The following is a 25334-nucleotide window of genomic DNA, read 5'->3' as shown; positions in this document are numbered from 1 at the left end:
TAAATAATATTTTCTGCGTTCTTATCTGTGGGTAAGAGATAGCTATGATGCTTGTTTTTCCTGAGCATCTAATATTAGTTAGGTTCTGTTGCTTCATATTTCCATTAGTGTTTTGTTGCTTAGTAATCTGAGACAATTTGTCCTTTTTTTTTTTCTTTTTTTTTCTTTTCTAGTTTGGAAGATGGGGAAGAAGAGCAGAGTCAAAACTCAGAAGTCAGGTACAGGAGCCACAGCAACAGTTTCTCCAAAAGAAATGTTGAATCTAATAAACGAATTATTACAAAGTAAGTTTAATTTGTGTAACGCCATGGGAGAGTGTACAGAGTGAACAAAAATATTTTTATGTTCTTTTAATAATGAATGCAGTTTTTTTTCAGATGGCATAATTATTTGGAATATTTTTTTTTTCAAATTAGTCCAAATTTCAATTTGGATAATGCAGTCTATGTCAGGTAGAATACTTCATGCAGTCTCCAGGCTTATTCTTCCTACCTATATAGTGCCTATATCGTTTTTAAAAAATGCTATGCAACCCTACTAGGCAAATCAGCTTTGTTTAAATTGGCTGGCCATGGGTGCATCTACATATGCAATTAATGAAAAATGATTAACTTTGGAGCACTTTGAGCTAAAATAAATTGCTCCTGGGTGCAGCATCTACACATGCACACGGGACAGCAGTAATTTGAGCCGAAGGGGGAGCAGGCTTGTGCTGGTCCCCAGCTGGTCAACATCTACACGTGTTTCAGTGCAGTTAAGTACTCTGTTATGAGAGAGTACTGTCCCCTGTTTTTACAGTGGAGTTAATTAGCGTCCTGTGCCCTAATACTGGTGCACGTGTTGATGGTTATGTTTTACTGTGGAGCTGACTAATTATCTCTGCAGTAAAGCACGTGTTAGATGAACCTCTTGAGGATTATACAGTTCTGCTTAACAAAATGGAAAATATTTGAATTGAATGGCTTATGGTACCAAGTGAAGGAGGGGGATTGCTAGGGCTGTATGAAACTTCAGTAGCTGATTCAATTTGGCCCAATTTGATGGCCAAATCTGCGAATCTGAATCGAATCAGGAGACCCATTAATCTCTCCGAATCAAATCGGAAGCCTCTGATTTGATTCAGCCATAGACAGTTTTATATGTTTTTTTTTTTCTACATACCTCGAGGTACCAGGCGCAGTTCATGAACGCTGAGATGATGGGGCAGATGGAGCATCCCACGGGAGTATCCTGCACTTGTAGAAAAAACATATAAAGCTCTGTCTATGGCTGAATTGCTGATTCTCTGAATTGGAATTGAATCGGGACAGTGATCCAAATCAGGTAATTGAATCACTGTCCTGCTCATCAGGCCAAATCAGAATTGAATACTGCCCGCTTCACACACCCCTAGGGATTACCTGTGGAAATGTTGACACAAGTTTACAGAACCGTGTTCTTTATTGATACATCTCTGTTCAAGAAGCTAAAGTATCCTTTATTTAGTATCCTTCATTATTCAGCTCTGGTTCCTAGAGATACTGTACGAATAGAGCAAAACTCCTGCTTTAAAGGATTTTGAGCACACCCAATGATTTCTCCCAGTCTTTCTCTTTGCTTAAAATATCAGTCAAATTTTTGCTACTGATGAATTTGTCAGCTTTGATGGTACTTGGATGGTTTTATAATTTGGTTATTGAAGGACAGCAGGTCTTTATGACATGGCAGTAAAAAAAAAATCTGATCTCTGTGTACACTATTGGCACAACAGTGGCAGCAACAGCATGCACCACCATTAAAGTGTGTCCTAATCTTACTATTGTTGAATATACCCAAATGTGCTGTGCTAAAAAGTCTTGAAATCACTGTTGCTCAGGCTGGTGAGACAATAAGTTGGCAGAGCACATGATCAATAAATTTTTAGCCTACCTATGTTAACATAATGGTGTAAAACATCCCTATAGGGGAACCCCCTCCCCCTGCCCCCCCCAAATAAATCTTGTTTTGGACTACATCAACAATTCTGCAGTGCATCTTAAGTGAGCATGCCGTTTTCTTCATCATTTATTTAATTTAAATGAATATCTGGAAAGCAAAGATTATCTTCAAGCATGAAAGTCTAGTTTTCAGATTGGTTTAGTAAGGTAATCTTTGCTGTTGATGTAGTCCAGAACAAGATTTCTTTTAGTTCTCCCCTATAGGGATGTTTACACCATTGTATTAAAATAGGCAGGCTAAATATGTGCAATACTAAGCTTTATCTTCTTGGTGATTCATCACTGTATTGTCCTTTTTTCATTACAATAAATATCTTTACCATTTCAGAAAAACCTTCTGTTGCTAGTTCTGTCCCTTTTTTCCTCCTCCTCATATAATTTTCAGTATTTGATCTTATTTCTGAAGGCAAATAAACAAATGAATCAAAATAAAACGTTTTTTAAAGCAAGTGATATAGGAGAATTTCAAGCATCCGCTATCTACATATCCAAGTTGGGAAATGTATAATGTAGGAAATGCTGTGTACCTGTGTTTTAAGTGAAGAAACATTTCCCAGTCAGGTTCAGTAAAAGGGAACTGAAAGCAAGGCCCTTCCCTGCTGAATGAAGTATATTCCATTGAACAATGTTCTTATATGAGTATTTCTATTTCCAGAATGCAGCAGCCCAACCCCGGGTCCTGGAAAAGAGTGGGAAGAGTATGTGCAGATTCGAGCTTTTGTTGAGAAAATCCGCAAAAAACAAAAAGGTGGATATGAAAACAAAGTGAAGTGTTGTGCAACTCTTGCATCACACACACAACATTCATTCCACTGTCATCGATGCAAAATACCTAATCAGATGTGGAAAAGCAAAGAACAATTTTCCTAACTATTTAGTTGGTCTAATAAAAGATGTCACATTTACCCAAATAATCTTGTCAAACATAGGAAAGAATGCTAGTTAAAAATAGTATTTGACAAGATCAGTAGACTGACACAAAATTGAAGTCAGTATGGCATCCACAAGCAAATCTTGCATAACTATCTTTTTTCCCCCTTTAAAAGGTTGTGTGAAAAGGAGGGCATTTTTATTTAAAAAGAAAAAAATTATAGGACAATTTCCTAATGGCCGAGTAAATGTGTGTGTGATAATATCACTGTAGCCAACGTGTGACTAGAGTTCTTTATCAAAAAGACAGAATTCTGAGTGAGACGTTAGTAGCAGCAGTGATTTGCATTAATCACTTGAAACTGGACAAAAACTATGCTACTCGTATGTCCATTTTTATCCAATGGCTATTAAATGCAAAACACAGAAATAGCTGGGGGTGGGAGGGCAGAGCAGGGGCCAAAGTCCAGGACTGCTCATCTTCCAGAGCAGTGTCTTTGTCACTGAGACGCTCCCTGTTTCTGGCCCCACAGGGACCAGTTTCAATAGGAAGAGTGGAGTTTTCTCTTGGCCATGCCTACCCCTTGGCCTGGTGAATAAGGGCACTTTAGTGGAAGGTGGGAGATACAGATTTAAACTCCCTCATGGTGATGGGGGCCTAAAATGTTGATCTTCCAAGTCCTAGGTATGTGCCCCAGTTACTGAAGTATTGGGATAAAAGGTATGAAAAGCATTTTTCATGACTTCAGGAAAACCTTTCTAAAGGGCGTAATGTCAGTAATCTGAATAAGTGGCCTAAAATGCTGTTCTGTGCAACTGTGTTAACTGTTATCTGTGCAAGTACTACATACCTGCCTAAAAGTGGAATTGAATCGGGGCCCATGCTACTTGATTTCTTTGCGTTTCAACTTGAGTGGTATAGTGGCAAAAAGAATCTTACGGAGGATGGAAGCAGTGTGAATATTTAATGTTACATTACCAGATGTTTTGCAGTGAAAATGTAGAATTGATTAGCCATAATAATCATGTTCCGGGAACTCATTTACATTTGTGTGGTGGGCATATAGTTTTCCCCAGTTTCATTTATTTGGAGGGAGCATAGCAGTTAGGCTGCAGAGGGTTTTCTGTGTCACTAAAAATACAAATGTATCTAACAGGTGGCATATATCACTAATTCGAACAACCTACTCTTGATTTACCAAAGAAGTTTTAAATGATTAGAAGAATTGTGCCAGTTAGCACATACTTAAGTGTGCATTCTACAGTGCTCTTGAATAGGATTGATTGTAGGCTATGAAGCCGAATTAGTTAAGTTTTTAGAACACTTTCAGTATGAGCTCATAAGAACCTACAGTTTGTTTGTTTTTTAATGTTTTTCATAGCTTCTGAGCAAAATTTTACATGTAAAAGAAATGATATTTTGGTCAATATAAGCATTTCGTAGCAGTACATGCAACATGAAGTGATTGCTAACACTCTTTGAATAGGAAAAATGTATATTGTAAACAGGAGGAGTGTTTCTGCAGTGGGCATAGAATAATTTTAAATGCAATCCTTCAGCCTTATACAGTAAATGTTGTGCTTTGTTCATTTAATGTCCTAGAAAATGTAAACACCTATCAAATTCCTTTGAAGTTACACAGTGAAGTGTGAGGCAACAGCTCTAAATATGTTCAACAAAAGATAACAAACAGAAGTTAGGATGAAATGAAAGAAGTGTCTCAGCCCTATACTATATATTAAACTCTCACTTCATTCAAAAACTATTTTGTCAGTGATGGCAAATATAACTTCTTATTAATGTATCTGTCAAAGATTAGAGTGTTAACAATGCTTGTACTGTCATTTTATAATAGAAGTCGGTTTTAAAATATACAGTCAAAGTAAAATCAGTAAGTTTTTGACTTCCTTAAATGGATATTCTAAAGTTTTCTTTTCATCATGAACAGATTTATTAATGCTTAATTAGAATCTCTTTGCAGACTGCTTGGCAGTCATACACATGAGTGCTCAGTACATTTGGCTTCAGCTTCTTGGGGATTATGACTGCATTTGTCAGAAGCAGGGGGCTGACATGAGAGACTGGATCTGGGCTGGGGCTAGGGAGTGCGATCAAACCCTCTGTGTGGTGTTCAGCACAGATAAAGGTTAAGGAGGCCACCTCATGCAAAAGATAAATAAAACCTGGGATTTTATTTACAGCTTTATGCTTGTGGGAGAAGTGGAAACAAGAAGCCTTCATGGGAGGAGTGTAGTAAGGATCTGGAGGAGAGCTGTATATTAGGGTTAGCCTTAGGAGGATCTTCTGGTAATCAAGGTTTATACCAGTGCTGTCCAACTGTTGGTCTGTGGACCACATGCAACCCTAAAGGGATACACTGCAGCCCCAGGTTCCTGGACCAGGTACCATCCTTTCCTTTGCTCTCTTGCTGCTGCCACTGGAGTCCCCAGGGACCTGTTGATCCCAGCCAGCATCCGTCAGTGCTGTGCAGTGGGTCTCCTGCCATGCAGTGGAGGAGGGAGTGGCGAAGAGCTGTTTTGCATACTATTCATGGACATAGGGGTCCTGTTTGGTGCAGAATACCTATGCGGTGGGGCCCAAGCACTGCAATGAGGAGGGCTGGGGGGATTATTGTGGCCCAGGTGTGGCCCACAGTGTGTGACTAAACAGCTTGCAGTCCTAGCTGCTCAGAAGTTGGACATTCCTGGGTTATACAGTTGAAGCACACCATACTAGAGGAAGTTAATGCTTGATACATGATGGGGAGGAAGGATCGGATGGAGTCATTTTAGAATACCCATCTTGCCAATAAATTGCTAAAGTTGTAGCCTACTGCTTAAGTCTGTCACTGTGTCTCTATTTACCTGCATTTTCTGCTTAGTGCATTTATTATTAACACTCAGCAATGGGATGTCTTCATTCTGACCTCAGTTAAATGAGAAAAGGAGGGTGGTTTTCTTGCATACCTTTTCTCAGGCTACTTTGAATGGCTATGTTTCAAAGATGACTGGTAAACAAATCCGGCAGAATGTCTGGGTTGACTAAAATCAGATATGACTATTATACTGCTGAGTCACTTGCAACAAAGACTAGTTTTGACAGCCTTTTCAAAGAAGGTCTTCTGTGAGATAGTTAAGAGTTTGTTTATATGTGCTTTTATATTAGATTTTTTTGGCCTATAGGATCTTATTATTTCTGTGTCTTTTTAAAAACTGTGTATAGGTTTGTCTGTTACCTTTGATGGGAAAAGAGAGGACTATTTCCCTGACCTAATGAAGTGGGCCACTGAAAATGGAGCATCCACAGAGGGTTTTGAAATAGCTAACTTTGAAGAAGAGGGATTTGGTTTGAAAGCAACAAGAGAGATAAAGGTAAGCATGCAAACATTTGACTAGATTAGAAAACCATGTTTGAAAGTATAATTGGAAGACACTGAAACTATACTTTTTCCATTTCAGTTTCTGCACATTGTATATGTAGTTAACCAGAACTAATTCTTTTATTGTAAATTCTGTTCCCAAGAAATAATGTTAGAGTAGTATTTTTCATATAATTAACTGATAGGCTTTGTGAAAATGTAAATATTGATTCACAGACCCATATTTATTCACTATTACACATTCCTTCTTAGAACTCACGTTTCTGTGTCATGCAGAAGAGCATTAAAATATTAATTTCGGGGTTAATGGAAAAAAATACTGATGTCTTCTGGTCATCTGATATAGTATTAACTTCTTGCTATGGTTTGTGCATTTGTTTATTTAAACTTGTGGTTTTTACTGTCATAACGTAAAAAAGTGCCCATCATATTTCAATTTACTTTGTGGCAGATGGTAGGAGAGTCTTGGTTAAGCTTAATTTTAGGATTCAAAAAAGGGGAGAGAAGAAAACCTCTTAATTGATTTTAAAAGATGTGCTTTTTATGTTTGAGATACTCTTGTTATATTTCTCGTAAATTATAGATTAAGCCTTGAATTTCCTTGTTCTGTTGTCTCCTATTTCTTCTACTCCTCCTCCCAGGCAGAAGAACTGTTTCTTTGGGTTCCTAGGAAATTGCTGATGACAGTTGAATCTGCCAAAAATTCAGTGTTAGGTAAGACCAACTTTTAAACTTTCTGAAAAGTATGTGCAGGACCATATCAATGGAGGGTCTTTTGTCACAGGCCTGCAAATCAGTACAAGAATGGCTTAGTAATCTAAACAGCAGATTTGAAATACCTAGAGTTTTGAAGTGACAGTGACCAGAATTTAATTCCCCTGTTCCTTCCTATCCAGTGTACATCAGGTACCCTACTGCGGGGTGTGCATTTTAATGGGGATGGAATTTTAATTCCTGAATATCTCTAACAGTTTGTAGAGTATTTGGTGATGAAGTGTGCTTTTAAATGAAACTACTGAGCTGATATCTTACCTCTTAATTCATCTTTTTCCTAGCCACACCCAAAACATAACTTTTTGATAAAATATATATGATGTAGTGCAGGTTTTTAAGATTTATTCTACCACTCGGTTTAATCAGCTTCGGCCAGCTACATACGCTGGCAATCTCAATATTTTTTGATAATTTTGAATCATATGAATTTAACACAAATTTAATAACATCTTGCCTTTGGAAAACATAAGTCATTAATCCCTCTTTCTCCCCCTCCTCCCCCCTCCTTTTTTTTAATGGATTAATTCAGCATCGTTGTATTCTCAAGATCGAATTCTCCAAGCCATGGGCAATATCACACTGGCATTTCATCTTCTTTGTGAGCGAGCCAGTCCTAATTCTTTCTGGCTGCCATACATTCAAACTCTCCCTAGTGAATATAATACTCCTCTGTATTTTGAAGAAGATGAAGTTCAGTATCTTCAGTCAACTCAGGCCATACATGATGTCTTCAGCCAATATAAAAACACAGCTCGGCAATATGCCTATTTCTACAAAGTCATTCAAGTAAGTAGCTTAAACTTAATTTGTGGTGTTCAGTGTTGTTGAGAATTCTGAAGAAAAGTAACACACTGGCAATAAATGAATAGATCTTTTCAGTTCAGAAAGCTGAAGAGATCTGAGTCATTGCATAATTTCTTTTTTGTTTAAATACTGTTGGGATTTCACATGTCAGTAGGTTTGTTAAAATGTATTTAAAAGAAAGCAAAATAATTATTTTAATTGAAGTAGGAAACAACTAATTATGTAAAAGTATGGACAAAACTACCTTTTAACTCCTTTTAAAAGGAGAAGGAACTGCTACTTGGGAGAACCTAATCTCTTACAATGTAATTTATGGCTTTGTGACCCATAAAAGATAATGTTAAAAGGTAAACTCATAGTAGTTTTGCTATACTTTGATTGTTACAGAAGCATGCATATGTAATGTTGTAACAGCTGATATGGTATACTTTGATATTACTACTATTATTACATTTTCTGTATCGGGGTGTCACGTGCGACCTGCAGGCCAGATCAGGCTCTATCATCTGGCCCATGATATTATCTGTTGCACGTGGAGTGAACCTGATCCAGCCCTGTGACCCTTACCATCCTCATGGCTGGATGAGTTTGATACCCCTGGGTCTCTATCATAAGTCTGTCTTTAATCAGTGCATAGCAATATACGATTACTTTCAGCAGATTTCCTTTAAATACAAAAGTGGTGTCTGTCTAGTAGAAAAATGTATCTGTAGAATTATAAGACAAGAACTGCTTTATGTTAACTTTTTTCACTGTACTTTTGAAGTATGCTTTTAAAAGTTTGTTTGCAAACTCAAGTCAAAGAGAGCTACTACTTTGATTAAGCTTAGATGTCAATCAATATTATGAGTGAATAGTGGTGCATCTTTGCTAAGGAAAGATCAGTAGCCAGCATAAAGAGCTACTTGTGGCACAATCCACATATAAGGGACACGTGATACTGTTTTCAAGTTCACAATAGGGGTGGTAGACTGGAGGGCACTTCTTTTGATCTTTTTTCTACTTTCCAAACTTTGATAAAATAAAAAGAATTGTAGTCATTCAGGCCTTTCCTGCTAATAATTTGTTTCAGTCACCTAAGATCAAAAGTTATTCAGATGGCAAAACCTTGACCAGAATAACTTGGGATGCATCCCATTAGAATGCCATTTTGTCAAACACTGAAACTCCTTTATGAATTTGGGGATAACTTTTAAAAACAAATAATGAGCAGAGTTCCTGGGTTTTTTTTCTGTTTAAAAATTGCAAAATCTCAGATTTGAAAAAAAGGAATTTAAAAATTCAAAAATCTGTGATTAAAATTAAATCTCTCACACACACACACACACACACACACACACACACACACACACACACACACACACACACACACACACACACACACCTCAATTGAACACAATGTGTTTTCTTAATATTTAAAAATTTGAAACCATTTGGAAGCCTAACCGTGCCTCAATCACTATAATAAAATAATTTCTAAGTACCTATAAATTTTGGTATTTGATTTTGGGTTTTTATCATGGAAAATCAGAGCTCTCTCTGCCCCCTTTGCACCCCAGGATGCAGGTCCAGGCCTCTCACTCCCACCCACAGCCCCACCAGCCCTGCTGGAGGAGGCCCCCAGTTGCCAAGGCTACGTGGCCACAGCCTGCTGCCCCCCGCAGTACCCAAGGCCCACTTGCCACCCAAGGTGGAGTGGTGTGTGGAACGTGACTCCCCCTCCCCCGTGGGCAGCACAGCCAGAATGGATCCTGTGTTGGGAGGTGGAGGTGGGTACTGGCTGTCCACTGCGGGCTCAGGCTCCCCACTCTGCTGCCCTCCCCTCAGGCCTTCCATGGCCCAGCGGGTGAGATCCAGCACAGCAAGGCAGTGGGGCTGAGCAGGGAAGCTCATTGCCGTTGCTGTGAGTGCTGTGTTGTCATGGTGAGGTACTCCCTGCCCGCCTGGTAGCAGTGACAAGCACAGCTCTGCGCCACTGCCCCTGCTGCTGCTAGCAGACAGGGGGCACTTCTCCTGGGTGGTGTGGGGTATGCAGCGGCAAGGAGCTACCCTTGGAGCTACCCTGCCTGGTCCAACTCTGCCCTGCCGCGCCAGGTTTCACCTGCTGGGCTTTGTTGGAGGCCCTGGGGGGAAGCCAGCAGGGCAGGAAGCCTGAGCCCACAGTAGGCAGCTGGCCCCCACCCTATGCACAGACCTGAGGGGCACGTGCTCTCCTGGGAGCACGCGCTGTGGTGAGGAACCAGTTCCACCCCATACCCCCTGGATGAGCCTTCCGTGGCTCTGTCCTGTAGCCACACTTTCTGGCCCTGGGCCCCAGCTGGGCAGCAGCCCCAGCCCTGCCCAACTTGCTCCCTCCCTATGCAGGCTTCAATCCCCCTTCCCTCACCCCCCTCACCCCCTATCTGACTTACCTGCAGGAGCTATTCTCCAGGCTGCCTGGTGGCCCTGTGCAAGTGTAAGTGCACACATACATGCACATGGTGTCCCCTGCCTGACCCACCTTTCTTCCACTCCTCCCAACCCCTTGCAGGCTGGAACTCTACCAGAGAGCTCCATTAAAATGAAAAAAATCCACGTTTCTCTCAGTTAAAAGTGGACATCCACATTTTTTTCCATTTTCCCAAGGGAAATGGAAAACCTGGATCCCTGATAATGAGTCACTACTTCAGTAGAGATTTAACGTGTCTGAAGTGGGAAGGCTGCTTTCAGGGTATAAGCATTCCATTGCACCTGTGCAGAGCATCTTGTCGTCTGAAAAGTAAAACTGACTTTAACAAGTTATTGTCATAGTAGAGTACTACTCACCATTAATAATGGTTTGCAGAACTGCACACCAAGTTTTTGATCCTACAACTGCTTCTACAGATGTTTACATTTACTACCTTGTTTAGTCCCATTTGTTTCAATGGGATTATTCTTGATGGTGAAGCTGTGTGTACTTGTCAATATTTGAACGCTCAGAGCCTTAGGTTATTAAAAATAGGGAAGACTGACGCAGAAATGTTGTTTTGCTGGAAAAAGAAACTCTGAATAGCCTATCAAACTAGAGGTGCACCGATATATTGGGCACATATCAGATCAACACCAGTAACAGGAAAATTTAACATTATTGGCAGTTGGCTTTTTTGTCCAGTAATGTCATCAATAAATGCTATGTGTGTGCACAGCATACAAGCAGCCAGGAATGCAGCTTGGAGAGCAGCTTCCTGCAGGTAAGTATTTGGGGGGGAAGGGGTATGGTGGGGGGGTAGACTGAGGGAGTGGGACAGAGCTGCAGGAAGCTTGTCTAGTTGTTTGAGGGAGTAGGGAGGGGGGTGGCTCCTGTGGGGGAGTCATGGGGAGCATGTTCCACCCTGGACTTGTGTGCAGGGTGAGGGAAGCCCTGCAGGCTTGGGGCCAGGGGCTGTGCCAGCCGCTTCCCAATGCAGCGGGGGTGGGGGAAGGACAGTGGTGGTGGTGCTGGAGGGAGTCTACAGGGAATTTTGGGGTGGCCATAGCCCCCCAAGCCCTCCCTAGCACTGTCTCTGCTCAGGGCACTATGTGGAGGTGATAGGGGGAGCCTGGTGGGCTGTAGTCACCCCCAAATTCCCTGTAGCTTCCACTCCAAGTGCTGCTGCCTGCCCCACACAGCTCAGCCTCCCCCAAGCACAGCCCTGGCCCAGCTTCCCTGCTGGGAAGAGGCTGGTGCAGCCCCTGGTCCCAAGCCTGCAGTGGGCAGTCCTGCACACATCCAGGGGGCACAATGCCCCCCATGCCTCCCCTGGGGGTGCATGCAACGGCAGGGAGTTGCACCCGTAGCTCCTTCCTGCTTATGGCCCCAGTGTCGCATTCACTGCTTTGGCTGGGCAGTGTCTCCCCAGCCCCTGCCCCTCTCCCTCCATCACCCTGGGGGCCTCAATCTCCCCGCACGCACACACGCACGGCAGAAGGCTGCTCTCCAAGCTGCCAGGCTGCATTCCTGTAAATTGGCTATTTGATTGGTTTCGGTCGATATGGCTGGTTAATAATCGGCTATCAGTATTGGCCAAGAAAATCTTTATTGGTGCACCCCTATATCAGACTTCTTCATACATGAAATTATTGCATAATCTTTGTGTTTAATCTGAATACACTGATTCTAAGGTGATGATCTCTGTTTTAAGGACCTATGTAGATTATTGCATATAATTTGCTGTGCAAGTGACTGCTTAAATGTCTTGGCAAAGAAAAGAAATCATAAAGATGTTCTGTACCACTTGAGAGAGTTGGCATTTAGCTTTCACTTTTTGTTTGACAAACATAATAGTTATTATTTGGCTTTTTGCCTCTTGTAATCTGGGAAACCTGTGTGAAAGGAGTAGGGAATGGGGAATGTTCTACAGTTCAGTTTTAGATTAATCTGAGCATCCAGATCCATTTTTTTCCAGTTCTGATAGTCCCTCCTTTAATCCAAGTACCTGTAAATCTGCCTCTCATTAGTTACCATTAAGCTGGTATGACTCCAAACAAATAAAAAACCTTCTTAAGCATCATTCATTATAGCAGTGCTATCCACCTGGTGGCCTGTGGGCCCCCATGCATCCCATGGTTAAGTTACAGAGGTCAAGTTCCAGCCCCTTTACTCCTGTCCGGATGTTGTAGCTACTCCCCCACCCCATTATTCCAGCTGCAGTACAAGTTGGAGTCTTGAGGTTATCCCTCCCTCCTTGCGCTGCAGTAGGGAAGGGTGGGGGGTGGGGGTGCGTGTCCCTGCAAAGGCATGCCATGCAGCAGGCAGGTGGGGAGAGCATCTGTGTGGCCTGTGCCTCACCTTATGCATGTAGCCCATGTAGTTTGTGGTTCCATGGGGCTTTGAAGTTGGACAGCCCTGAATTACAGAATAGCTAAATCAATTAATTTTGTTTCTTCCTATCCCCTCCAATCCCCCCCCCCCCCCCAAAGTTTAAGAAGGAAAACCTTTTTATTCACAGTTCAAGTTTGTAGCAAGCTTGAGTTAGATTAAGGGTTTTTAAAAAAAACATGTAATGATGAACATGCACAGCAGTTGCATCTGATCAGCCCCTTCTAAAAGGTAAATTATTTTAAATCCAGCCTTTGAAGTTTTAAAATATTTGACGTGTTTTTATGTTTAAAATGTCAGTATGTTAAATCTAGACTTTAAGAAGGCCTTTGACACTGTCTCTCACCCCATCCTCATCAATAAATTAAGTGACTGTGGCATTGATGGGTGAGTAAAAAATTGGATGGGTAAAAAATTGGCTGATAGGGCGTACCCAGAGAGTAGGTGTGGACAGGTTGTACTCAACCTGGTGAGATGTGAGCAGTGGGGTACTCCACGGCTCAGTCCTCGGGCCTGCACTGTTTAACATCTTCGTCAGTGACTTGGCCAAGGGGTGGAAAGCACGCTGTCCGTTTGCTGATGACACTAAGATGTGGGGCGAGGTGGACACACTTGAAGGGAGAGAGAGGCTGCAACTAGATTTAGACAGACTACAAAAGTGGGCAGATGAGAATAAGATAGGGTTCAATGTAGACAAATGCAGGGTGCTGCACCTTGGGAGAAGGAATCCACAGCATACATACAGGCTGGGGAGTTCCCCTCTTGAAAGCACAGAGGCGGAACAGGATCTTCGAGTCATTATTGACTCCAAGATGAACATGAGCTGCCAATGCCAGACCACAGCCAGCAAGGCCAGCCCTACCTTGTCATGCATCCAAAGATGCATGTCAAGCTGGCCCAGAGAGGTGATACTCCCCCTCTATGTGACTTTGGTCAGGTCACCGTTGGAGTACTGTGTCCAGTACTGGGTGCCGCACTTCAAAAGGTATGTGGCCAGCCTGGAGAGAGTTCAGAGGAGGGCTACCTTGGTGAGAGGGCAGCAGGACAGGCCCTATGAGGAGAGACTGATGGACCTGAACCTGTTCAGCCTCAGCAAGAGGAGGCTGAGGGGGGACCTGGTGGCTGCCTACAAACTCATCAGGGGATATCAACAGCAAATAGGCAGAGCCCTTTTCTCCCCAGCACCACCTGGGGTGACGAGGAACAATGGTAATAAGCTGATGGAGAATAGGTTTAGGTTAGAGATCAAAAGGCAATATTTTACAGTTAGGGTGGCCAAAATCTGGAACCAGCTTTCCAGGGAAGTGGTCCTCATCCCTACTTTGGGCAAATTCAAGAAGAGGTTGGGCGCTCACCTGTCTGGAGTCTTGTGAACCCAGCATTCATTCCTGCCTGTGGCAGGGGGTCAGGCTAGATGATCTGTTCAGGTCTCTCCTGACCGTAGCAACTATGAAATCTCATGAAGATAGTTCTGTAATTAAGACAGCTTATGTTTACCTTTGACAGATGATGCTAGATTAGAAAATGTGATGGTTTGGGGGAAGAAAAACAACATATCTCGTGTGGCTTAAAGGCAAAGTATCTAAAATTAATCTGTAATTGGTTTTAGAACAGCACTAATAGAGGTCTCCTGTATATATTAAGATTCTAATACCCTCATTGGTAATACAGGTATATTTGCATTTATATAAAGTGTGGTAAGCTACTCCTGTCTTTGTTTGTAGTGTGGATTTACGTGATAACCATATCTGTTGAATGAGCTTTAGTTAAAGTGCCTTCGCTGCCATTTTTCAGCACGGGGATGCTACATGCAACGCTAGTCTGCTTGAGCATGGCAGTTACCATGCTGTAGCAGACTCGATTAATTGAGGCTGCTCTGATGGGCTATAACTACTACAGTATGAAGGTGCTCTGCTATCTGAGCCTTATCCAGGACTCTCAGTGGGATGTTGTTGGGGGGTGGCATTATATATTTTCAGAGAGTGGCCTTTGGAATGAGTTGTTTCATAGATTCATATTCATAGATTCATAGATGTTAGGGTCGGAAGGGACCTCAATAGATCATTGAGTCCGACCCCCTGCATAAGCAGGAAAGAGTGCTGGGTCTAGATGACCCCAGCTAGATACTCATCTAACCTCCTCTTGAAGACCCCCAGGGTAGGGGAGAGCACCACCTCCCTTGGGAGCCTGTTCCAGACCTTGGCCACTCTAACTGTGAAGAAGTTCTTCCTAATGTCCAATCTAAATCTGCTCTCTGCTAGCTTGTGGCCATTGTTTCTTGTAACCCCCGGGGGCGCCTTGGTGAATAAATCCTCACCAATTCCCTTCTGTGCCCCCGTGATGAACTTATAGGCAGCCACAAGGTCACCTCTCAACCTTCTCTTGCGGAGGCTGAAAAGGTCCAGTTTCTCTAGTCTCTCCTCATAGGGCTTGGTCTGCAGGCCCTTGACCATATGAGTTGCCCTTCTCTGGACCCTCTCCAGGTTATCCACATCCTTCTTGAAGTGTGGTGCCCAGAATTGCACGCAGTACTCCAACTGCGGTCTGACCAGCGCCCTATAGAGGGGAAGTATCACCTCCCTGGACCTATTCGTCATGCATCTGCTGATGCACGATAAAGTGCCATTGGCTTTTCTGATGGCTTCGTCACACTGCCAGCTCATGTTCATCTTGGAGTCCACTAGTACTCCAAGATCCCTCTCCACCTCTGTGCCACCCAGCAGGTCATTCCCTAGGCTGTAGGTGTGCTGGACATTTTTCCTCCCTAGATGCAGCACTTTGCATTTCTGCTTGTTGAACTGCATCCTGTTGTTTTCTGCCCACTTGTCCAATCTATCCAGGTCTGCCTGCAGCTGTTCCCTGCCCTCCAGCGTGTCCACTTCTCCCCATAGCTTTGTGTCATCTGCAAACTTGGACAGAGTACACTTCACTCCCTCGTCCAAGTCACAAGTCCAAAGGCTGGGACCTTTGAAACAAAGGTCCCAGCCACTTGGAATCATTAAAGGTCCTCATTTTCCTTCCACACACATGGGTGTTCAGTTAGTTTTCCTGACCAGATTTGCTTTACCTGAAATTCTCCTGTGGCATAATTTCCTTCCTGCTTTAAACTCTTGTATAATGTAGCTGTGCTATTAAACAGCTGCTGTTTCATCCCAAGGTAGATTGTACATTAGTGGATGAAGTGATCCTTTTATGGGTCGTTTATATGTAGGCCTGTAGTGCTTTGCTTTTGTTTGGAAAGGAAAATGATGTATTAATATCTGGCTGCCTTCACTTGTATGTTTCGGCTCCTTTGTGCCATCCCAGCAACACCAGGCAACTGTAAACCCATTTAAACTGTCTGGTTAAGGCAGGCTTTACAGCTGCATTGCATCACTACAGTTGAACACAGCAGCCAGAGCACACCAGTGATTCTGATCTAGTGTATTTATTAACTGATAGTCTGTAGTAATGTACTAGTAAGAGTGTGGCACCAAGGAGTCCAGCTGAATATATTGTTCATTTTTATAATCATCTTGGATGATGATTAGTGAACAGTTTGTATGGATTTTGTTCTTTGAAAAGACAAGTTCTAGCCTTTGTGTGTGTGTGTGTGTGTGTGTGTGTGTGTGTATTAGCTAAAATACTCAGTTAAACTCTGTCTGCTTATTTTAGAGCAAGAACACACACTTTGTTATCAAAGGTATTTCCAAACAACAGCACAAGCGATTATGTGATGTTCACAATACCCTTAAGAGATGGTGTTTTCTCCATTTTAGAAGCTGAAAAACAGGAATTGAAAGCCATGTCTACCTTAGTTTGTTTGCCAGCATAGTAATATTGGGAGAGAGGGAGGATTGCAATATACCTATGTGAGTAAAAGCTCTAGCTAAGCACAGTTACTCAGACAAAGTAGTATAAGCTGCAGCTATCTTTAGAGTTTGCTACTATACTTAGGTTAGTTCTACAATAGAAGATTTGCTAGTTTAGCTCATTTTACCTGTGGTGTTGCAGTGAAAATTATTAACAGATTTGGGTTTAGAATTTCTGGTTTACTTTGGCTTTCTTACTATTACTGTTTGTCTCTGGGCAGCAGCAATATACTAGGGCTGTAAGCAGGGGGTGGGGAGAGGGGGGACGGGGTTGGGAACAGCTATGTCAGACTCCTTGAGCCATATTTGTTTTGTGGTTTGCCCTGTTTCTATTGTGTGATGGTTTTGATGGAGGCTACATTTATGTAACTGACAGTGGAATTAGGCCTGGTATTTCTGAATAACAGGGGCAGCTGCTACACAGTAACAGAAATTTAAATGTGAAGCAAAAAATTAAATCTCCCCTCTTAATCTGTCAGAAAAATGCAGAAGCTACAGATTAGCTTCAAGTGTATCACCCTGCACATCTCTAGGTTTGTAGTGTGATTTTTTTTTTTTTTTATAGGATTGTTGTCAGAATAACAACTTGGTATTTGCAGTATATAATAAAAAGAAGTGTGGGAGAGTTTACCTTGCCTGACAACAAAATACTGTCTCATCATTCAGAAAGGTCCAAAAGATTTTGTATGATAATTTTATGAATACTCAACCTCCTTTTTTTTTGTTTTTGACCTAATTCAAGCCTTGGAAATTGTGGGTCTCCCCAGTGAATGATTTTACAAGTAATGATCAGGTGGGTAATGGGTTGGAGAAGAGAGGGAAGAAAAATTTAAAAGGGGGAAAATTGGTACTTTAACCTTAGTGTTCTGCCCTATGTAGTCTGATGCAAGTTGCGTGCTTTTCAACAGCAAATTTTAAATTTTGTACACCCCTTGTTGTCAATATTTTATGTGTTTTTTTTTTTTTTTTTTATTATAGAAATGTGTATATAAATTGGCTTGTGTGATCAGGATTCTAGAATTGTGTGGGCACCCAAGCTCTACTTTTGGATTCAATACATATACTTTATAATCCAAAACAGTCCTCCAACTGCTTCAAGGCTCCTGTTGGCTGCTGCACCACAGAAGGCAGAACTTGTAGGATCTTAAAATAGAAGATGTTTTGGTAATGGCTGCAAGTATTAGAAAGGATGAAAATACTGAGTGAAGTAGAAAGATTTTAGCCCTTCATTCTGGTGAAGTTGACAGTGTCTCTAGTGATCCTTGGATTAAGGAATTAACAGAGCAGTCATTTAGGTACTTGTCTCTCTTCACAAATAAGGTTGCTGGTTAGTCGTTAAAATGGTTGCTTTTGATGTGCCTGCAGATTTAAAGTTTTTGACTAGTGGTAGTCTGTTATGTTTCACTAGCTTCTCCATAAATGATGGCATAAGCGGCCAGTTCTAAATCCTTCCCAACATGATTAGTCTGGATACACATGAAGAATGGGCAGACTTCTGCATTTCACAGCTGTTACCAGCTAAGTTGTAGTCTGGCTTGATAAGCAAAAACAGGTGTGAGGTTGAGCAGACAAAAATAACTCCTGTGCATGTTAACCAGAGCCTATAAACTAAAGTGCCACCTTTTAAAAATGTGTAATTTGATACCTAAAAAAGTTTAGGGGGAAAAAGTTCTTAGATAAATTTAAGGTATACTTGCTGCTTGCTATATTACTTTTTAAAAAGCAGCAAAAGGTCAAAACAGTAGCTCAGAAAAAAAAAGTCTATTATAGTTTGTTCCAAAGAGAACTTTTATATATTCAGATGTTTTCTTCTCTTGTGCATGGCTAAGTGTGTAATTTCCATTAACTCTTATGGGTACTTCATGCTAGCCAAATGGTAAAAAACCAAAATGTTCATGGTTTAATGTTGTGATATTTTGTGCATTGAAATGTGATGTAATAAGCACAAGAGGGAGCCATGTAGTTTACAGACATTCACTGTGAGATTTTTATTTTTTCTTTACGAATATATTACGGGCTTTTTTGGAGGAATATGTAGTATATTTCTTGTTCAGCTTTTTTTTTCCTGCACTTGGACAACTTTTTAAAATCTAGTACAGAGAAGTCTCTACAGCAGGGGTTGGCAACTCCCGGCACGGGTGCCAATGTATAGCACACAAAGGCATTTTGCTTGGCATGTGTGCCTTGGGACAGAGGGTAGGGAAGAGGCCAGGGCTGCACTACTGTAACAAGGACCAGGCCCCTCACAGTTCCTCTGTCGTCTGCCCCTGGCACACCATCTTACAAGTCAAGGTTGCTGGTGTTTTTGGCACTTTGCCTAAAAACATTGCCAACCCCTGTTCTGCAGAGATCACTAGAAAGCATTGGAATGAGAAATGGTGTATAGAAGGGAGAACCTCAGAACACCACTTTAATTTTCTCTCATGCCAAACCATCAGTAGCTGTAGTTTAGGACTCCTTCTCAGTAAGAGTGGTGAAAGCAGCTGTTCTTGATGCACCTCCATGACACGGCAGTTATGTAATTTTAATAATATAGTTTAAAATGATGATAAATCTGTAACATATATATAAAAACATTAACATTTGTTCTCAAATTAAAGTAACTAAAGTTCAGTGTGAAGAAATATTAACATCTGTATTTGAATAAAGAAAATGTTTTAAATTCCCATTGTTTTTAAAAATATGTCAAGAGTTCCTTTCTTGATAACCTGATATTAGCAGATGCAAGAAATGTACATCTCCCCATTGCATTGAATGAATAATCTATTATAGTTGGTGTGTTCTATTTATAACTTACTAATTCAGAGGTGTCAAACTAATAGGATCGTGGGCTGGATGTGGACTTCAGGGCTTCCCATGGGTTGGGTGACCCACCACCTGCAATGGTGGAATTAGCCCCAGCATGCTGACCATGCTGACACAGCGGCTCAGGTGTTAACCTCTGCAGCTGCCCGGGCTGATGTCAGCATGGGGCTTAACACTGCTGCCAGTCAGCCTGCTGTCATTGAAAGGAAATTTAGCTGCGAGTTAACCAGCACCCAAGGGTTTTAACACTACCACTGCTGCTCAACGCAGAAATTCTGTGGCAGGGGAAGGGGCCTTGGCCCTGCCAACAGTTTCAGGCTCCACAGGCTGGATCTGGAGGTGGGTCTTTCAGACTGTGAGAAGCCCTGTGCGTGGATCCACCCCGTGGGCCAGAGGTTTGACACCCTTGGTTTAAAAACTCAGTTAAAACACGTTAGCTTACTTTGAAAAATTGTTTTCCTGTTTACTCTTATGTTGGTCTGCATTTCATGTATATGGTATATTCCAACAGGTAGTCTTAGAAATGCTGGCAAAAGTTAGCTTTTTGTGTGAAATCCTAGCACTGAAATTTTCTGCTGCAGTTTATTACATAGCCATGCTGTATGCTTCAATGACGGTCAAATCCAGCAATTAAGAGTTGTAGGAATCGGGCCCTAAATAGAAGAAGTGGAAGTTTTCAGACAGTATATTAATTGCTTCAATTATGTCCATGTCCAACTGCCAACTTCTGTCTATGTTGGCAAATTTATTCAAACAAGTAATCCTGTTGGCTTCAGTAGGTTTAATCACATTAGGAAATGGTCACCAAAATAAGCAGGCAAGCTGTACAGTGTTTGCTTATGATTAACGTGGTCCCCATTTTCAAAAAGGGGAGGAAGGAGGACCCGGGCAACTATAGGCCGGTCAGTCTCACCTCCATCCTTGGTAAAGTATTTGAAAAAATTATCAAGGCTCACATTTGTGAGAGCCCGGCAGGACAAATTATGCTGAGGGGAAACCAGCATGGGTTTGTGGCGGGCAGATCGTGCCTGACCAACCTAGTCTCTTTCTATGACCAGGTTACGAAACACCTGGACACAGGAGGAGGGGTGGATGTCGTATACCTGGACTTCAGGAAGGCCTTCGATACGGTATCCCACCCCATACTGGTGAACAAATTAAGAGGCTGTGATGTGGATGACTGCACAGTCCGGTGGGTGGCGAATTGGCTAGAGGGTCGCACCCAAAGAGTCGTGGTAGATGGGTCGGTCTCGACCTGGAAGGGTGTGGGCAGTGGGGTCCCGCAGGGTTCGGTCCTTGGACCGATACTCTTTAATGCCTTCATCAGCGACTTGGACGTGGGAGTGAAATGTACTCTGTCCAAGTTTGCAGATGACACAAAGCTATGGGGAGAAGTGGACATGCCGGAGGGCAGGGAACAGCTGCAGGCAGACCTGGATAGGCTGGACAAGTGGGCAGAAAACAACAGGATGCAGTTCAACAAGGAGAAATGCAAAGTGCTGCACCTAGGGAGGAAAAATGTCCAGCACACCTACAGCCTAGGGAATGACCTGCTGGGTGGCACGGAGGTGGAAAGGGATCTTGGAGTCCTAGTGGACTCCAAGTTGAACATGAGCCGGCAGTGTGACGAAGCCATCAGAAAAGCCAATGGCACTTTATCGTGCATCAGCAGATGCATGACGAATAGGTCCAGGGAGGTGATACTTCCCCTCTATAGGGCGTTGGTCAGACCGCAGTTGGAGTACTGCGTGCAATTCTGGGCACCACACTTCAAGAAGGATGCGGATAACCTGGAGAGGGTACAGCGAAGGGCAACTCGTATGGTCAAGGGCCTGCAGACCAAGCCCTACGAGGAGAGACTAGAGAAACTGGACCTTTTCAGCCTCCGCAAGAGAAGGTTGAGAGGCGACCTTGTGGCTGCCTATAAGTTCATCACGGGGGCACAGAAGGGAATTGGTGAGGATTTATTCACCAAGGCGCCCCCGGGGGTTACAAGAAACAATGGCCACAAGCTAGCAGAGAGCAGATTTAGACTGGACATTAGGAAGAACTTCTTCACAGTTCGAGTGGCCAAGGTCTGGAACGGGCTCCCAAGGGAGGTGGTGCTCTCCCCTACCCTGGGGGTCTTCAAGAGGAGGTTAGACGAGTATCTAGCTGGGGTCATTTAGACCCAGCACTCTTTCCTGCTTATGCAGGGGGTCGGACTTGATGATCTATTGAGGTCCCTTCTGACCCTAACATCTATGAATCTATATGACCCCAGCTGACTTCCTGCCCTTTGTGCAAGGGGCTGGACTCGATGATCTTCCGAGGTCCCTTTCAGCCCTAATGTCTATGAAATCTATGAAACAAAAAATACAAATTCTTATACAGTATATAACTTATTTTGTTGGAGGTTCTTAATAGTTTATATAAACTTTTATACAGTGACCAGTATCTTCCATAGAGCACTGCTATACTAGTTTTATACTTCAGGTCTTGTTGGCATTAGCAACAGAGCTGTTACAGTACAGAGCTGTTGATTCTGGTCCCCATGAATATCCAGGCTTTTAAGTGATCTATAAATGATATTCTGACCAGCCTTTCCCAGCCTCTACTATGGTGATAATATGATCTGCTGGAAAATGTAGCTGTAAAGTGCTAAAATAATGTTTGACCTCAAATCTTATTAATTCCATGAAATAGAGTGAAATTACAGGGTCCAATTAATAGCATTTAGGACTTGGAATGTATTTTGAAACATTTTCCTTCAGTGTGTTACAGATTTCAGTGATACATCTTTGAAGTCTGATATTGCCCAGTGATACTACCAGATGTCATCTGTAACTCGGCTTTGACTCTACGTTTGAGTTAGCTGAAGTGATAAGCAGTAAGAAGTACTGTGTAATGTATGTGAGCCTCACATCAGACTAACTTGGTGGTGGGCCAGCCGGAGGACCTAGCCGCTGCTGCTGCTCCCTGTCCCTTCTTGCTGCCACCTGGCTGCAGCACAAGCAAAGCACCTGCTGCCAAACACTGTTGAAGCCATAGTTTCATGGGTCAGATCCAGCCCATAGGTTGTAGGTTGTTGACCCCTGGTCAGATTTGTTTCCAATCAGTATTGGAAGATTGTGTATCTCATTGACCCAGGTTGTACATCGCGTTTAAGTTATCTCATCTTTTTTGTGGAGTGCAACTGAAGGTGTGATGTTATTACCTATTAGGTAGCCTGTTAACTTGCATGTTTTAAGAGTCTAATATGGGAAAGTCACACTTCTTTAACATGTTAAATTGCTCAGCCCACTTTAAAGGCAGCAAACCTTGCCTAAAACATGTTAGGACATTAGCTAAAGTTCCTAAATCCTGTTCTCGACAAGGCCATATAATATGCAGTCAAAATCACAGGTTTTGGAAACTACATTCAACCCCATTGCATAGCATGCATGTTTTTCTGTTTCATTTGTATTACCTTTTTTTAGTGTTGCCCCTCCTTGGGGTGACGAGCAAATAGCTTTCTTCAGAGCTAAAGTCAGCATTACTCTATAATGTGGCTGGGCAAAAAGATAGAATGGCTGTAAAGTCAGCAATGTCCTCTTTGCTACTTGCCTACTATAGTTATAAAGACTGAGAGGTTTAAAAATCACTGGATGGGTTAAAAATAAAATGCAGTGGACAGAAATGTGTGCGCACCTAGTCTGAATTTCATGATATGAGAGGTTTTATCCAGATCAAAAGTAAACCATTAAGTACTTGCTACTGGAGTGTATTTAAAGCCTCACTTATAAAAGTTTTGTGGGCCAGAATAAGAGATTCCATTATGTTTTCCTAGCAACAGACTGAATATGGAAGATTTTACTTCAGTTTTATGCCAACACTAGCAGTTCTGGTGCACCTAGATAGCTGCAACTATAGCACACTTGTATCTAGATATTCTAATTGTGGCTTTTAAATTTAATTACATTTGTATTTATTTATGGTCTCTTATTTTGCAGCAGGCTTTTTTTTTTAAGGTTCAGTTTTACTTTAAACTGGAAGAATGTTAGAACCATGAATCAAGTATCTTCCTTAAAAACAACTTTTATGTTTGGTGGGGAAAAGAGAAGGTAGGAGAAGGGTGAGTGGGAGATCTTTTCCTTTTAAAAATCACAGAATTTTTGGATGTGGGTGTTGTCTCTGCCTTTAGACATTCATTGCTAAGATACTGTGTCAGACTTTATTTTAATTTCTATATGGTTTGGATTATGTTAGGTTAATCTAAAACCCCCTCTTCCCTCTAAACAAACCAAAGATGCTATGCTTTAAAACATACATGCCAGCATTAAACAAAATTGTTTCTGTACATTTTAAACCACACTTGGGAGGAAAATTTATATTCCATAGAAAATATGGTCTTTTAAGACATTCTTTTTTGGAAGATAGGATTCCCAGACCCTCTTTCTGGCCGAGAATGCAGATGAGCATCTGTTTCTAACGCCAACAACATTGTTACCGCCTTGTCACTGTGTTGCATTTTTCAGGAGCAGCTGGCTTTATCCCTAGAGATGTTGCCTCTGCCTGTTGTGAAATTGGGAGCCCTGGTAGAGATGAAGAGATCATCGTGTTGCTTATAAGCATAATTTTTGTGTATAAAGCTTGGATTTATTGTGCAGATTTAATATTTTCCTTGATGTAACTGCAGTTATGAATGTTCAATAAATTTTAAAATGTGATAGCAGACTAATGTATTTCAGGGTAGAATGCTCAAAGGATGTATTCTTTAAGCACTGCAAAATTATACAGGGGACTTATCTTTCTTAAAATTAGTAATTTAACTAAATTAAAAAAAAGGATTATCCTCTATAGTCAAACTTGGGGGTATTGCTCAGCACAACAGAGGACTAATACGTGATGTGAAGTAAACCAAAGTTTAATTCTTTGTACTGTCATTTGGATGGGAGTTAGAGATGAAACAGTGAGTTCCTTGTTGGAAAAAAAAATTGCTATTTAATCTATAGCAAAGGGGAAAACGATAATGCAGTTAATAGAGAAAACTTCCCTGTCTTTTCAAGCACTTCTTTTCAGACTTTTACCCCAGCATTTGTTGTAGTTGTGATCCACTGAATTAACAGTAGAACCTTATGATGTATATCTACTGTACAGGGGAATCATTGTAACACAGATAGGCAAGGTGAAAAAATTAAACCTTGCACTGTTTCAAGAACCTGAAGAATAAATGAAATTTCTCAATATGTTTGTTACACCAAGGGCACATTATGGGGAAACTTTGATAGCAGCTGGCTGTATTACAGTATGTGTTTGTTTTTTTTAATATTTGTGGGTAAAAAAAATTTAAAATGTGACTTCAGCAAAGTACAGAAATTTGTTTCTTTTCACAGCAACTATCTTGCTTCCTTGCTACATTTATGGGTTTTAATGCCACAACCTGAGTAGCCAGTAATTTTGAGTTTTCATGAGTCTTTTAATGATGGACTCTGTTTTCTTTCAGCAGGATGTGTGAGGTCAGGTGGAAAAAAAAGTGGGAAGGGAAGGGAAGGGAAGGGAGCCTGAATTTACCATACTAAACAGAGGACAGACTTGTTGAGAGTGATCATCGTGCTTCCTTTTTTCCTTTATCCATCTTCAAGTTCATGAACCAGTATTTCAACCTGAACCTGACCAATGAACAAGGGATTTTGTTTGTTTTATTTTAACTTTCTTCTCTCTTCCTAAAATGCATTACTATTGTCTTCCTAATGAAAATTAAATATTTTTGTTTGGTATCCCTTTAAATATGTTTTTAATATATGTATAAATGCAAGTTAACAAGAACTGTAGTTGAGGGAAAAGACTGAATAATCTGCATGTAAGATTGTTTAATGGCAGGTAGAGGATAGTAGCAGTATAGTGTGTAACTGACTGGTGCACATATAATGGCTTCAGGTGGATTAGTATTTGGGCTGCCAACAGTTAAGCAGGCCTTCTGGTTTTATTTTTTACTTTTTTTAACCACATGGTTTTAGTAGATTATGCTAAGAAGTTAAGGAGACTGAAATCTTAATACATTATTAATAGTACAGGCCTCTCCATATTTTTGTAA

The 25334-nt window shown here is 41.6% G+C and overlaps 1 protein-coding gene across 2 annotated transcripts in view; it reads left to right on the top strand.

The window, feature by feature from the left end:
• The window catches only part of SETD3 (SET domain containing 3, actin N3(tau)-histidine methyltransferase), a 91943-nt gene that overhangs the window by 35277 nt on the left and 31332 nt on the right, over positions 1-25334 (top strand). For both annotated transcript variants that reach the window (XM_059723210.1, XM_059723211.1), the window contains 5 exons: positions 174-284; positions 2632-2724; positions 6070-6218; positions 6868-6940; positions 7530-7786. In XM_059723210.1, coding sequence (XP_059579193.1) covers positions 182-284; positions 2632-2724; positions 6070-6218; positions 6868-6940; positions 7530-7786 — 675 coding nt within the window. In that variant the 5' untranslated portion in view covers positions 174-181. The remainder of the gene's footprint in view (positions 1-173; positions 285-2631; positions 2725-6069; positions 6219-6867; positions 6941-7529; positions 7787-25334) is intronic.

The sequence above is a fragment of the Alligator mississippiensis genome, chromosome 2 (genome assembly GCF_030867095.1).
Source record: "Alligator mississippiensis isolate rAllMis1 chromosome 2, rAllMis1, whole genome shotgun sequence".
Taxonomy (NCBI): domain Eukaryota; kingdom Metazoa; phylum Chordata; order Crocodylia; family Alligatoridae; genus Alligator; species Alligator mississippiensis.
This window is presented reverse-complemented; position numbering and strand designations above follow the sequence as displayed.